At 32.2% G+C, this 15,780-nt stretch overlaps 2 protein-coding genes across 3 annotated transcripts; both read right to left on the bottom strand.

The window, feature by feature from the left end:
- Nucleotides 1-1,347: 1,347 nt before the first annotated feature.
- On the bottom strand, nucleotides 1,348-4,731 carry LOC114711560 (vesicle-associated protein 1-2-like). The gene is made up of 9 exons (XM_028895963.1): nucleotides 4,599-4,731; nucleotides 4,444-4,518; nucleotides 4,282-4,352; nucleotides 3,907-3,988; nucleotides 3,706-3,821; nucleotides 3,423-3,587; nucleotides 3,288-3,338; nucleotides 2,595-2,672; nucleotides 1,348-1,791 (listed from the first exon to the last, which is right to left on the bottom strand). The coding sequence occupies exons 2-9, from the start codon at nucleotides 4,493-4,495 to the stop codon at nucleotides 1,681-1,683; spliced, it is 726 nt and encodes a 241-aa protein (XP_028751796.1). The 5' UTR covers nucleotides 4,496-4,518; nucleotides 4,599-4,731; the 3' UTR covers nucleotides 1,348-1,680.
- A 5,782-nt stretch (nucleotides 4,732-10,513) lies between these two features.
- On the bottom strand, nucleotides 10,514-14,108 carry LOC114711561 (autophagy-related protein 8f-like). 2 transcript variants are annotated; one of them, XM_028895965.1, is made up of 6 exons: nucleotides 14,012-14,108; nucleotides 13,365-13,406; nucleotides 13,214-13,269; nucleotides 11,968-12,020; nucleotides 11,059-11,177; nucleotides 10,514-10,912 (listed from the first exon to the last, which is right to left on the bottom strand). In XM_028895965.1, exons 2-6 carry the CDS (start codon nucleotides 13,399-13,401, stop codon nucleotides 10,803-10,805), a joined length of 375 nt encoding a protein of 124 aa, XP_028751798.1. In that variant the 5' UTR covers nucleotides 13,402-13,406; nucleotides 14,012-14,108; the 3' UTR covers nucleotides 10,514-10,802. The 2 variants fall into 2 exon arrangements, with proteins under 2 accessions (XP_028751798.1, XP_028751797.1); XM_028895964.1 differs by lacking the exon at nucleotides 14,012-14,108 and adding an exon at nucleotides 13,870-13,930 and having other exon boundaries at nucleotides 11,968-12,032.
- Between the last annotated feature and the right edge of the window lie 1,672 nt (nucleotides 14,109-15,780).

Raw genomic sequence — 15,780 nt, forward strand, 5'->3', positions numbered from 1 at the left:
CATTTTTTACAAATTATTTTAGTAGTGGCATCACAAAACTCCCAACTAAATTTAGCTCTTGCGATGATTGATTATGCAATATATATTGTTATCGTTTACTTAAGAGAATGAACTCACGCATCCAACACATTTATGAAAGATCGAACACATAACCTCATATTTAAATGCTTAAGAAGGTGTTAAGTGTTAATTAAATCAAACAGCTCTAATGATTATACCAGAATATGATACATAATACGTCCGATAGTTTCTTTTTCTTTTTCATTTTTACAAATCAGTCTATTAAATCTTGGCTAATTTAAATTTAAGTTGGATCAATCTTCAAACGAAACATAATCTTTCAATATTATCTTCTATATTTACATGAATTTAAACATCAAATGTCTTGAGCGATTAACAAATCTTTTAACTGGGTAGTGGAATATATGCTTAACTGTTACAACTCAAACTAAGGAGTTTCTATTAAAGCAGACAAAAGTCATGATTACATAAAGATAATTGAGTCACTAACAAGAATTGAGTCACCAATAGAAGTTGGATCTAGTAAAAGAGACTGATCTCTAATAATGTAGTGAGCCAATATTTAAATCTTCACTAAAAGAAGTATCTATATTAAGTACCCAACAGTGTCTTGAACAGAATAATCTCTAATAAGATGATTAAAAAAAAAAAAGATAATTGAGTGATGGCTTCATGTCATTTAGTTCGATGCTTGATATACTTGGGATCAGAACAGATGAGCAATCCTTTTGAGATGAATTGTGCGCAGTCCATTACGTATGATACAAGACTTAAAGTTACTAGGATTGTTTTATTCGAGGAATCAGCCTATATGCCTAATGTTTATTCATCTCACCTAACCACCGAATGATGTGTGGATTTTGGACTATGTTCACTTTCCGCCGCCCCGTCGTTTTTAAAAGAATACGAATTCCAGGCTGTTTTGCATGATTGAGTTTGGGCAATATTTAGCGTTAGCCTCGCAGATTCCAAGATCCTATTGTCGCTTCTCTGGACAAAGCGACAAACAAGCATAAAACTATTATGGCTGTTCAACAACGGTCCCATCTCGATAGGACGGAGATTTTCATCTTGGTTCACAGAAATACAATCTTTGACCCTAATTTTAGCATCTCTCATATAATGGTTGATCAAGGAGATACAAGTCGAGAGCAGTTGAAATAAAAAGGCATGCTGGAAAATGCTTAGCAGAATGAAGCCAGTGAGAAAATGCGTAAGAAGCAATCAAGAAAATAAGGAAAAAGAAGGCGTTAGTCCAACAATTGGTGGTCATTGTTGAGACATATCACCAGAGCTTGGGTGGTCATTGATGACACTTCCAGAAGCGGCTAGAAAGATCATTTATCACACAAAAAAACACAAGACAGTGAGACACATTTCTTAAATTACAAAAAAGAATGCATGTTATGAAAAGTAAGAGTCAGTCCACAATAATATGGCCTCCTAGCAACCACAGACCCATCAGTTTTCCTAATGTTTTCTACATGCAACATGTTATCGACCAAAATAAAAATTTTAAAGGGGGAAAAAAGGGAAATGAAAAGAAGAAACACAGCTTGCTGAATTCCTGTTTCCCTTTTCTTGTGTCATTTCTTCAATTGCCAGGAACAATAACGAGACTAAGATCAAAGGTATGGTGAACAATTGCATTGGGATGTTTTATGTCTTCTTCATGATATACCCCATAATTAAGCCGAGTAAGCCGACTATGATGACAAACAGAATTGAGACGCCACCACGATTTCTGTTCCCTTCTTGCTTCAGCAACTCCTAAAATCATCAAAGTAAGTTAGATCTCCAGTCCAAGGTAATTTTTTCTTTAGACGACATCTTCCAGAATAGGCATAAAATAAGGTTGAACAATAATCCAAAGAGCAGAAAGAATACATTCCTAGGCCCTTACAAAGGATGCACAGCATGTTAATGTTTAGAAAAGAGAGCATGAGTTGTTAGATATCCACAATTTATTCTATATTTATATATTAAAAATGAGTTCCTCTGTGACTGTTTCTTCAACAGACAGTACATACCTCTTATTGTTCTGCATATCTAACAAATGGGAGTGAACAAGTGTATTTTCATCAAATTAACTTACTAAACAAATGGGAAGAATGAGTATCTAATAATTTAGATTCGCTTAGCTATGGCAAAAGGCAAAAAAGAACACTTTGATGGCACATACAACTACATTTGTGTCAAAATGTGTCCTATTTTTGATCAAAATCAAAATGCGACTTTAGCAAGCCAAAATGAAGGGAGAAGTCGAAGGGGAAAAAATGAAGAAAGAAAATTAGAAACAAGACGATCAAATCCAATTTAATTTGAAACAAATGCTTCTCAGTAAAATCTAACAACTAGGCTCAGTTATGGACTATGTTCAATCCTTATTGATCTCTTTGAATTATTTCGGGCCCTGTCATTCTGTCACGAGAGGGTAATATTTTAGAGTTATGCGAACTCATAATGAAAAGTTAGTATTCCTTCACACCCCCCCCCCCCCAAAAAAAAAAAAAAAAGATGTATAACTGGATGTTAGATCTTAGAAAACAAAGTATATTTTGTCAAATCCTCACCAATTCCTGACGAAGCTTGTGATTTAGTTGAACTACATTATTCTTTTCCTCAGTCAACCTTGAAATGAGGGCTTTTGCCTGCAACAAAAGCAATTATCACTAAAAATATAGTTGCTACAGAGTACAAGCTCGGAAAGTTAAGTGCCTGACACCCCTTTTTTAACATAATCCCACAATTGATAGGTCAGACAACACCCAATTTTAGCTCTTGACAACGTTAAATTGTCCTTCAGCTTTAATCAAGTGAAAAAGGGAGTCGTTAGACCCTTAGGTACTTCAGCCAAAATTACAAACGAAAATAAGCAAGAGGAATCACTCTGGAGGGAACCAAAAAAAAGTGGTTAGCAATAAACTTACGAAAACAAATACTGTAACAACACATTGCAATTATAAATGGAATTCAGAAAAGTTGATGTGTCCCAATTACTAGAAAACAAACGATGACTACATCCTAAAGCTATGTTAAACAACTGATTTAGAAACACCAAAAAGAAAGCCCTCAAAGCAGTAAGAAGATTGAACCTAACGCAAATTGACAAAATAGTAGCATCATCAAACAAGAAAGTTCAACTTTGTTTCGTATTTTTCCCTCTGAAAAAAACTAATTTGAAATTCATATACTAATGCCACCGTCAGACAAGTAAAGTGGTTGCCAGACAACCAACAAACACCAATAACTAATCATTTCTTCACCTCTGCAGATTTTTCTTGAGCATCAGATCGTTCAGTAAATGCTTTTGCTGCCTGCAGGACACAAAAATAATCCATTACTTCTAATGCTTTCACAGTGGAGAGATAAACCTAACCCTTAACAAGTTAAGAACTCACATTTGTGAAGTCAGCACCATTCACATTTCCATTTTCTGAAACAGAACCTCTCGGTGATGACCCTTCCTCTGAACCTTCTGGAACGGGAGATGGTGGTTGAGGTGGAGAAACATACAGCACTCTCAATTTGCATTCTTCAACTGCATTCCCTGCCTCCTTGCTAAACTACACAAACCCAATGACAAGTCATGTAAGTATACAAATATATATATATATATATATATATATATATTAAAACTCCATGGAAGTAGTATTAGCATCTAGCATGTTGTATAATCAATACCATTTCTGCAGTGATGTCCTTCGTGGTAGCACCATCATTCGCTTTTACACTTTGAAGAAGAAACTTATCCTTGCATTGCATATCAGGTGGGGCTTCTTTTTGTGCTTGCATGGTAACTTAAAATGACCAGATGTCAACCAATACTTATAGCAGATGAAGCACAAACACATAAAATAAATTTAAAAGGATTCGAATCGATACCTATAACATCACATGTAGATCGTGGCAAGACAATGCCAGTGTTGGGACGAACACAATACTTCTTCGGATTGGTGGTTTTCACCTGAGCATGATCAAATATGGACTCAAACATAAAAATTTTGCAAGAGGCTGCGTTTCATCACAAAAAAAAAAACCAACTGTGACGAAACCATTTTGTTCTGTGGACATTACGGAATAACCGAAAGAGCACTAATGTTATCTCGCCAATACTCAATATAGGGTTAATCCATCAGATCGTATTCCTCTGCCAGCTTCCATGAGGAACCAAAATTATAATTTAACCGTCCTCAACAGTACAGTAATCAATTTCTGGGATGAGCCATAGCAAATACCAAAATGAATCCATGAGATTACCTTGAAAGCAACATAGTTATCCGTCTTGTTCGACAATAGAAGAGAACATGAGATCTGCTTATTCAGCTCAACTAAAGAAAACGAACAAAACGCACAATTAAAATAGACGCACATATTATAATAAAGCCCTAGAAATGAGATCCAGCAGAAAATATAACTCACAAGGGAACTTGAGCTCGAGAGGTTCGACGCCAAGGAGCTCCCCACTGCTCATTTCGGAACAATGGCTTTCGATATTTGAATAGTGATCTGCTGAAGGGGACAAAAACACAAAAACCGTTTCGAGAAAAAAACAGTGGACACAGGCCGATCGAGATTTGCAGAATCTATGTTGTGCTTCGTTCGGGAAAAGCAAGAAGCACGGATAGATCGAGAGGATGGAATTTTCGGTGAAGGAAAATGGGGAAGTTGAGGAATTGGAATGAGATGACGATGACAGGATTTGATTTCTCCTTTTTCTTTTCTATTTTCGTTGTGGGGAAGAGAAGATTGTTGTATTTGCGTTTCGAATGTCCGTTTCAAGGAATAGAATAAAATTAAATTAATTTTTTCCCATAATAAACAGTACTGGGACGGCATATAACTCTTGGAGCAGTATTTTTATTTTTTATTCATTGAGTAATATGATCATATATAATTTAATACGCACATAAAATAAATTGAATACTACTATTAAATTACTTTGCATGGCTGTTTTTTAATGATACAGTTTTTGAAGTTTTGTTAATGTAAGTTGTATAAAATTAAATAACAACTAATCCTCTAGTCCTTAATATAAGATCTAATTATTAAGTTGATTTTGGTCTTAAATATAAGACATATTTCTCATATTTATCAATTTTCTCTAAATTACCTCTATAGATACTCCCTCAACCATAATCAAGTAGAAGAGGAAGAGTAAGTATTAAGAAAAATGATTATGGTATTTTAGAAAAAACATGTCGCATTTCTTATCATTAACTAATTCACCTAACTTCCTTAATCTAATCAAATTAGTGAAATGGGTCTTATATTAAGCACCGGAGAAGTATTATCATTTATAATTATTAAAAGGTACAATTCATTGTTAATATTATATTTTATATTGATTACTTGAGTTAAATGGGAGTACATTTTCTCAAATAATTGTTTATTTATAAAATTTGAAGTCATGATTATTTGATTATGAAGCATTCTTTACATTGGAAAAAAAAAGAGTTTATAAAAGAGAATAACTAAACCGAGGTGCTCCGAATTTGATTTAATTTGGTAAAAAAAATTAAAAAATTAAATTAATTGAATTAATTATTAACTTTTTATTAAAGTATAACAATTTTTTAATTTTACTTATATTTAATATATACATGTTTCAAAAGAGATGACTACTTACACTATAATAAATAAAGGATAAAATAGTATCAAAAATTTAATAAAGTAACTTATAAATAAGATAAAAAAACTTCTCTCTCTATCTTACAAATAAGATGAGAGAAGTACTATGTAACTGTCATTGATAATCCTATCAATTTTTTTATTAGAAAAAAATATAATCATATTATTTATTTATTTTTACAAGTTTGTGGAGATGAGTTGGCTAATAAATGAATGGACCACTAGCCATTCCATGCAGAGCGATCGCCATGTCCGTGGGTAGGTGGGTCTATAAAGAAGCTTTAAAAGTCGGGAAAATTTCACTGAAAGACCGCTGAAGGCAATTAATTTCCAATAGCCCTCAAAACAATCTGACAAGTCACTGCAGGACCATGGGGGTGAATTGATATTAATTTCAAAACTAAAAAGACAGTGTTGCCCCTCAAACTATTACTCTTAAATTTGAAGTCTTCTCTCTCTCTCTCTCAACTCCCGATATCTGAAGCCCCTCTCGCTCACTCTCTAAAAATTCTAGTTCATGCAGTGAAGGAGATCGTTCACCTCACTGTCGCTACTGTTGTGGTGAGGAAAGATTTTGCCATCGTCATTGCTCTGCTGCGGAGAGCCTTCGTTGTCGCCCTTGCTCTAGCAACGAGAGCCTCCATCACCGCTCCTGCAAGTGTTGGACGAGAGCCTTTTGTGTAGATATGAAGCTGGTTAAACTAGAAAAGCTTGCAGGAACGCAAACTCTACATGAATTTATTGCTGAATACAGTTTGTTTTTATTTTAATAAACAGCTATTTTTGTGTACATATGAACCTCAATATGTATTTTTGAAATGGTTCACGAAGTGGTTATGACAATCCGTGAGTTGAAATCTATTTTGTATGGCTATGAATAGATGGAGAATTTCATGATGGTACTTAGAGGTAAACTGCCTTAAGTACTGAACTGAAACTAGCTAGCAACTATATAAATGTGTGAACAAATTAATCGACTTGTAAATGGACGTATTTTTATTGTTAATGCATGTATTCTTATTGCAAAGTTCCTAATTCCACTTGTAAACAGTCACTTCCAGATTTGTGAATTGACGTGTTTAATTTTTTAAATGAAATAAATCTACTTGCAAAAGGACGTATTTCTATTGTTAACGAGTGTATCCGTGTTGCAAATTTCCTAATTTCACTTGTGAACCCTCACTCCTAGGCTTGTGATAAACTTTTTCAATTGAACCAGCTCACTTGCAAATGGATGTGTTATTCTTATTAATATACAAATCCTATTTGCAAATTTTCTAATTTTAGTTGTAAATGATCCCTCCCAGACTTGTGAATAATTATATTCAACTTATTGAATTCAACTAGCTCACTTGTAAATGGACAAATTCTTGCTGTTAATATACTTATCCTTCTTGCAAATTGTTTGACTCTAGTTGCAAATAGTCCCTCCCAAACATGAATTATCATGTCCAACTTCTAGAATTCAACTAGATCACTTGCAAATAGACGGGTTATTGTTGTTAATATGCATATTCATATTGCAAATTACCTAATTCCACTTGTGATTAGTGCTCCTCAGACTTGTGAATAATCATGTATGACTTTTTTAGTTATATTAGTCCATTTGTAAATGGACAAGTTTCTCTTGTGAATCAATGTATCTTTATTGCAAATTTCCTAATTCTAATTGCCAATATGACAACCAAATACCTATGACATCAAAGTGTTAATCAACATATTCTTATTGTAAATTTTCTAATTCGAGTTGTCAATATTACATCACATACTTGTAAGTTAGTGGGGAAAGACAACAAATTGTAATTAATTGACATGCAACCTACTCATAGTATATTCCCTAAAACAAAAATCGTGCAAATTCTCCATACACAAATTTTAACACATTCTGTCATTGTTTTGTTTTTTATTGTCTTTATCCGTTGAAGTAGTTTGCAATAGCAACTGATTGTGTATTTCTTTTGGAGTAATGAGTCACCACAACTCAGACTTTAGTGAAGTGTATTATTCTTGTGACACAACAATAAGTACTGTCAATAGATTAACACAAGCGCATCAATGCAAACTCAAAATAATGAATGAACTCATGAGTAATAGAAAATGACTATCACACAAGGGATATTGTGACTAGTGCTTCCTAGGCAATTTGCAAGAAGGATAAGTATATTAACAGCAAGAATTTGTCCATTTACAAGTGAGCTAGTTGAATTCAATAAGTTGAATATAATTATTCACAAGTCTGGGAGGGATCATTTACAACTAAAATTAGAAAATTTGCAAATAGGATTTGTATATTAATAAGAATAACACATCCATTTGCAAGTGAGCTGGTTCAATTGAAAAAGTTTATCACAAGCCTAGGAGTGAGGGTTCACAAGTGAAATTAGGAAATTTGTAACACGGATACACTCGTTAACAATATAAATACGTCCTTTTGCAAGTAGATTTATTTCATTTAAAAAGTTAAACACGTCAATTCACAAATCTGGAAGTGACTGTTTACAAGTGGAATTAGGAACTTTGCAATAAGAATACATGCATTAACAATAAAAATACGTCCATTTGCAAGTCGATTAATTTGTTCACACATTTATATAGTTGCTAGCTAGTTTCAGTTCAGTACTTAGGGCAGTTTACCTCTAAGTACCATCATGAAATTCTCCATGTATTCATAGTCATACAAAATAGATTTCAACTCACGGATTGTCATAACCACTTCGTGAACCATTCCAAAAATACATATTGAGGTTCATATGTACACAAAAATAGCTGTTTATTAAAATAAAAACAAACTGTATTCAGCAATAAATTCATGTAGAGTTCGCGTTTCTGCAAGCTTTTCTAGTTTAACCAGCTTCATATCTACACAAAAGGCTCTCGTCCAACACTTGCAGGAGCGGTGATGGAGGCTCTCGTTGCTAGAGCAAGGGCGACAACGAAGGCTCTCCGCAGCAGAACAATGACGATGGCAAAATCTTTCCTCACCACAACAGTAGCGACAGTGAGGTGAACGATCTCCTTCACTGCATGAACTAGAATTTTTAGAGAGTGAGCGAGAGGGGCTTCAGATATCGAGAGTTGAGAGAGAGAGAGAGAAGACTTCAAATTTCAGAGTAATAGTTTGAGGGGCAACACTGTCTTTTTAGTTTTGAAATTAATATCAATTCACCCCCATGGTCCTGCAGTAACTTGTCATATTGTTTTGGGGGCTATTGGAAATTAATTGCCTTCAGCGGTCCTTCAGTGAAATTTTCCCTTAAAAGTCTCCCTCATCTAATCATGCATATTAAAAAAACTCAGCCAAATTAAAAATGGCAAAAACTAAAACTCGTGGGTTTTTTTAATAAAACTTTTCCACATTTTATACTTGAAGATAGAATACAAAATAACTATATTATCAAAAAGAATAATACAAAATAACAACTATTTTTTTTTAAAAATAACTCCATCTGAATGTAAAAGTAAATTAAGGGATTGAAAAATTAGTTGGGTTTGTTATTTGTTATTATTAATTAAAAAATGTGGGTCACTTTTTCTAAAATAACCTCTCTCTTTTTTGCCACCTTCCAACAATATCCCCAAAGAAAAAATTATACGAGAGAGGCAAAGAAATTCAAGATCCTATATTTGAGATAAAATTTTAGAAAACTTTTTAGTAATTTAACTTTCAATAAATTTTATAGTAGTAGTATTTAGGATTGGAGCTGGGGCATAATTCGTATCATGAAATATGGGATGGTAAGTATTCCATTTATCTATGTATTAGCTAATCTAATTATCTAATTAATCATTAATTAATCAAATAATAATGACAACTTGTCGGTTGCGGCGCCTAAGTCATTTATGAGGCCGCCAACCCACACCCCTGAAAGCGACAACTAAATTTGAATAATTAATTTTTTTCCCGTAAAAGAAAATGTAAATTGGATGCCAACTCCCTCATCATCGCTGTGACTTTTCACACCGAGCCTGATCCTTGAAGCCCTTGAAAGTTGAAAGATTTCGACATGCTTTGAAATTTAAGAATTAAATATTGTTTTTTCCATTTATATATTAAAAAAAAGGAGAAATTTTTTTAAAAAATGACTGTTAAATTTCAAAATCTTAAATACAAAAATATGTTATTGTTTGCTTTTCAAATGCAGGCGTTTCTTTACGAATATAATAACCAATACTTATTGGAAATTTTAAAATTCAACAATTATTTTTTTAAAATTTTTCCCCAAAAAAATGTTTCCATTTGCATATTATCATTGTCGTCTACTAGTCGAAAAGAGGCATCATGAGAATATCCACTAGAATAAACTTTCCCTATCTGGTCATTTTCCATGCCAATTTACTTTTTTCATCAAACCACTTAAGGAATGTTTAGTAACCCTAGAAACACTTTTTAAAAGTAGTTTTTTATAAATCAAAACAAATTTCTCCATATGTTTATTTTATATACCACAAAAATATTTCTGAAATCATGATTTTGTTCTTATCCAAACGTTTTTTTAGTATTATAACCACATTAAATTCCAACTAATCAGAATTAATTTGGACCAACAATAAATAAAAATAGCTTTCCCAAAGGTCCTAAATCATCATGCTCAAATAAAGCCTGGCCCTTTCCATGAGGCCCCACTCTTCCTAGTCAAGCCTATTACCATTATAGCTAGTTTTACAATAATGGTCTTGCAATAATCCATAAGACTTTCCTTATTTCATTGACGCCTGACTAGTTAATAGTTATCCATCAGAGTCCCATGACAAATGCATGACTGCAATATTTAATGAGAAACTAATATAGGTCAAAAAAGTCTGAAAAATGAACCATAAAATTTATTACTCATAAACAGGGCGGTTTATTAGAAGAGTGATATTATATATAGAACCCTACTATTTATGACTCATGAATAGTGGCTTATTAGAGTTGTGGTATTATATATACAAACAGAGATCAGTTGTTCTTCCTTATCCAGACCTCCAAGTTGAAAATAGTCCGAAGATTGAAAAGGGAACTTTTTCAACATCACGTAGGCCACTGGAATTTATATGCATACTGTACATAACATCAAGCAGTGTTCTTGATTAAGATGAATACGATGATGGGATTATCAGAAGCCAATGAAAGCAAATGGATTATTATACAATGTGTAAGTTTCGAGAGGCTACTGGAAGAAGGAAGTCTTATTCCCAAAGGTGTTCTCGCCACTGTATGTAACATAAAGGAAGCCATCCTCATCCTTCTTCTCCTCATATATTGCAGACATAATGGCACCTGCAAAATTGAGCAACAAAACAATTTGATTATCCATCAATATAGAATATAAAAAATTACCTGAAGCTACATTGGTCACAAAATCTGAACAGTCCATCCCATTTGATGAAAAAATTATACAGCTATATGGTTTAACAAAGATTGACCTGTAGGTGGAAGGACATTGTCCACAAATATGAAGATAGCCTTTTCTGCACTTAATTTAATCCTTTTGCGGATAACATACACAAACTGTCCCACCGTCAAGTCAGCAGGGACAAGGTACCTGCAATTTGTTCATTCAGTTTGATGCCATAAAAGAAGCAGCAGGTATCCTAAAATCAAGCATCAGAAGAATCAAATGCAAATAATTTTTTTTAAAAAAATCATCAAATATTCTTCCAGACCTCTAAAATTAATATAAGCGCCAATTTGCTTTGCCTTAATGAGACTAAACTGTCTCCTGAACTCAAGAATTTAAATTTTGAGGATCGACCCAAGCCAAATTAATCATACAAGAAAAACATCTACATAGAGTATATACGCAGCAGAATCAAAGTAATCGGGATTCATCAAGAAAAAGGGAAATGACATAAAGAGTTTAAGCTCTTCATTGTCTGATTGCATCTCAAGGTACATATAAAATATTATTCATTACGATTTCAAGATGTTCATGCCAATCTAAACATGATCAGATGGTTAAGAGCTTAAACTCTCCATAGTCGAGCACCAGGAAAAATCAGAATCACGTATCGACATCAGAAAATCATTCAATTATTTTTAAAAATCTAGCATGCCAAATTCAAAACACATTTTTATTTCTATGGTGCTACACACTTAAGATATTATTATCACATCATTTGAGCCAAAGAAGAGAGAAGTGGCTGAGGATCCATAAGTATTGCAATAACACGACTAGAAGTATATTATAGATTTAACAGGAATAATGTCAAATTCACTATAATATTTTCCTTTTAATCTGGAATTCACAAAGGCCAAGAGCATACCAGCATGGGAAAAGAAATAATTAAAGTGACAACCTACATATTAGACGAAAAGAAGAGACATAGTCTTACTTCTTCTTGTCAATACTGGGGATGTCACTCCTTTCTGCCTTCTCTACAATCACCTTCAGGCATATCCGGAGACAAGTTAGCACAAAAATATAGTGTCAGTGACATATATCGCAAGAATAACAAGAGCCACAAATGATTTTTTTTCCCCCCTTATAAAGATGATTCAGCAAATAGATATAAATATTAGTTATAAGGAAAGAACATGCTCATTATAATTATAATTTTTCTTTAAAAAGAAAAAGTTACACTTTACAGACCACTTCGATCAAGAAATACTATGTTAAGATAGAAAGATAGCATCCATAAATGGGAATGTATGCCTATCTGTAAGTAAGAATATTAAGAAGGGGATTGGGGAACACTTTGACAATAGCAATCATGAATGAAGAGATGCTTTTATATTTACCACGAGACTAAGAATAGAAAATATACAGTTAAGTTAATTTCTGACAGAATATAGTAAACAATGGACAATGATATACTATCTCTTATCTTTAATATAAGAGCTAGTTGACCAATTTGAATAGATTAAAAAAATTAATTTAGTTAGTTATTTGTAATAAATAAGTGTTGGTTTCTTTAAAATATCCTCGCTCTAAGTATGTGTATTAACTAGAACTACCATTTAATGAAAACTTTAACATGTGCAACTACTATAAGAACTACTGTAAGAAAAAATTGGATAAATATAAGAGACAAAATAGATTGGGGTCTTATATTTAAGATTAAATTGAATGTCTAACTAGTTCTTATATTAACGACCGAAGGTAGTATCATGAAGTTCAAATATGCAGCGTCCTCCATGCATTGTTCGCTGTCAACTGAGTTTCTCTCCATCAAAGAATGTTATACTTGATCTTTAATGAAGAATCGAGGATCACGAATCCTAAATACAAAACTACACATCCAATCCAAGTCCAAGAAAAAAGGTCAAGTGCTGTGGAATCCTGACGTGACAAAGAAAATAGATAAAAGGCAATTCACAAACAGATGAATAGATTTGGAGACAACATGCAAGCTTTAAACGCAAATTTGAGCTCATCCAAATCTATGCTTCCATTGTTGCATAAATCCCCAATACGATAAAAATTGTGCCACGCAAATTTCGTATCAAAAGCCATATATTGTTGACTCCTCGGTTGGTGAGAGATAAAAAATAACTAAGCTTCTGCCACAATCACAATTTCGATCACAGATGACACTAGCAGCAGATAATTGAAAATGAAAAATGAGTACTAGTTCTCACTGGGATCCTGTCCGGGTATTTTTCTCTAATCCTAGCAGCCTCAGTTCTTCTCTTCTCTGCCGAATAAAAAGAGAAATAATTTATTCGCATATTGCTCAGCTTAGCAATCAGAAAAACCAAAGGAAGAACAAGAAGATTTCAAAGTATATACCAAGATCATGCTCTTGTTTGAAGTAACTCCTAGCCATTCCTCCTGAAAGGCAACAAAATTCAGTCAATTCCAAGCATAAATATAATCTTCATCTTCATTGTCTGATAAAGGTCGTGTACTTAAGAAAGTCCTCTATCACTCATAAGGGGCAAAAAAAAAAAAAAAGGGGGCCCGACCTTTTAAGGATAAAAATGAAAATAAAAAGCACACTAATGTGCAGTCGCAAGGGGTATAAACAAACGATTGATTACTAAATTTTCTTAACACGATCCAGATAAAAAAAACAATCGTAATTAAACACAAACAAGAAAAAGATGACACTTAAGTTTTAATTAAACACAAACAAGAAAAAGATGACACTAAGTTTTAACACAACGACAGAAGAAATCAAAGCCTAATGTTCATCGTAGTAAAAAGAGGGCCCGAAGTGCTTTCAACAGAATCGTCATCTCTCGAATTGAAGATAAGATTCGAAACCAACAAACATTCAGGTAAAGAAGGAAACCTCAAAGGGACTGGGATTTTACAGAGGATTTTCTCTCGACCAGCCGAGAAAGATAGGAGGGCTACGATGAAAAAGAAATGAAAGAACCAACGAAAACCAAGCCTTTGAGAAATTAATAAACTAATAACACGATGAACACAACCTCGTGAAGACGATCCAATAGACAAGCAGCGCTTTTGATCAATGACTCCAGGAAATCCGTGCTTTGCTTGATGATAGAAAATATGACTGCTTGCTTTTTCAACTACTTCAAAAGGTTCCGTTTTAGGCTCACACTTCCGTTATTTTTTTATTTTTTTTAGGTCTAAGCTCATATTTTATTATTTTTTAATTCTTGATAATTGAATAATTTTGAAATAATTAATACTAATAAAATATTAGACTCAAACTTACGACAAGTGTTCACAATCACAAGTCGACTGGCCCAAGAATAGAAAAAATTTGACTTGTTTAATGTGAAGATGATGATAAAATTTACTGGCAAGATTTAGAGAAAACTGATGTACTTAGCCTTGTGTATCTAATACCATTCCCACTTCGGTCATAATTATAAGACCTTATTTGTAGATAAATGAGATCTTATAATTAGAATTGGAGGTAATATTTTTTTGGGATAATTAATCTCCAGGTTCTTATAGTTTCATCTGATTTTTAATTAGGTCCTTATAAAATTTTTTCTTTTTATCAGATCCTTTTACTTTCATGTGTTTTTAATCAGGTCCTTCTATTTTTTTTTCTTTTTATCAGGTCCTTATAGTTTCACTTATTTTTTAATTAGGTGCTTTGTAATTTTTTTAAAAAATTATTTATTAACTTTATTCTTTAAAATTAATTTCATTTTTAAATTAATAATTATATAATTGGACAAAATAATTAATATAATCATTTAGTAATTAATAAATAATCAGAATAATAATTATACTTAAATATAAATATTTATAATCATATTTTAATTTTAGAAAAATTTATTATTATAATTTGAATTTTATAATTATAAAAATTCGAATTGAAAATAAATAATATATTTGTTTAACTAAAAATTTAAAAGAATATTAACATAAGATTGTTACAATAATTTATTATTTTTAAAATGTTATTATTTGTAAAGTAAAGAATAAAAACTACAAGAATCTAATTAAAAACAAAGTAAAACAATAAGGACTTGATAAAAAGAAAAAAAAATTATAAGGACTTGATTAAAAATACATGAAAGTATAAGGACCTGATAAAAAGAAAAAAAATTATAGGGACCTAATTAAAAACCAGTTGAAACTATAAAGACTTATATATTAATTATCCCTATTTTTTTTCTAATCAAATCAAAATAGGAAGATTTTAAAATGTTAATAATATTAATGGCAAAAAAATGTTAATAATATTACTAATAAGGATTTGTTATAAAATAAATAATATATAAAATTTCACATTTCTTGGTGCCTCTGTGGGAGTCCGATGAAAAATTAATTATCTATCAAAACATTAGTTTTGGTTTTTCTTTTTTATTGAGTGAATTAGTTTTGGTTTATTTGATTGGGAACAAACACTTTAAATATATAATATTAAGAATATAAGCTTTTTGTGATCTATATATTATATGATTCCAGTAAATAGTAATGCAACTGCCATTCAGCTGCTAAAATATTCCACTTATTTAAACTCATACGCACCTCACAAAAAAATAAGGCAAAATGACCAGAAAATGACTGTTCAAATTTAAAATAACAAAAAAAGTATACAAATAACTGAAATCACCAAATGGGCCTGAGATATGAATATGAGATTTTCAAATTTTGGTTAAAGACTAAAATGCCTTCAATTTTTTCAGGAAAAAACAAAGTGTGCATAATCGAATAGTCTTCAACGGAACTGCAACCCAAGTTTCTAGGTCTCCACTAACTGAAACTGCGAAGC

This window comes from Neltuma alba, unplaced genomic scaffold, assembly GCF_004799145.2.
Source record: "Neltuma alba isolate B1F8T4 unplaced genomic scaffold, ASM479914v2 tig00011299_pilon, whole genome shotgun sequence".
In the NCBI taxonomy this organism is placed as follows: domain Eukaryota; kingdom Viridiplantae; phylum Streptophyta; class Magnoliopsida; order Fabales; family Fabaceae; genus Neltuma; species Neltuma alba.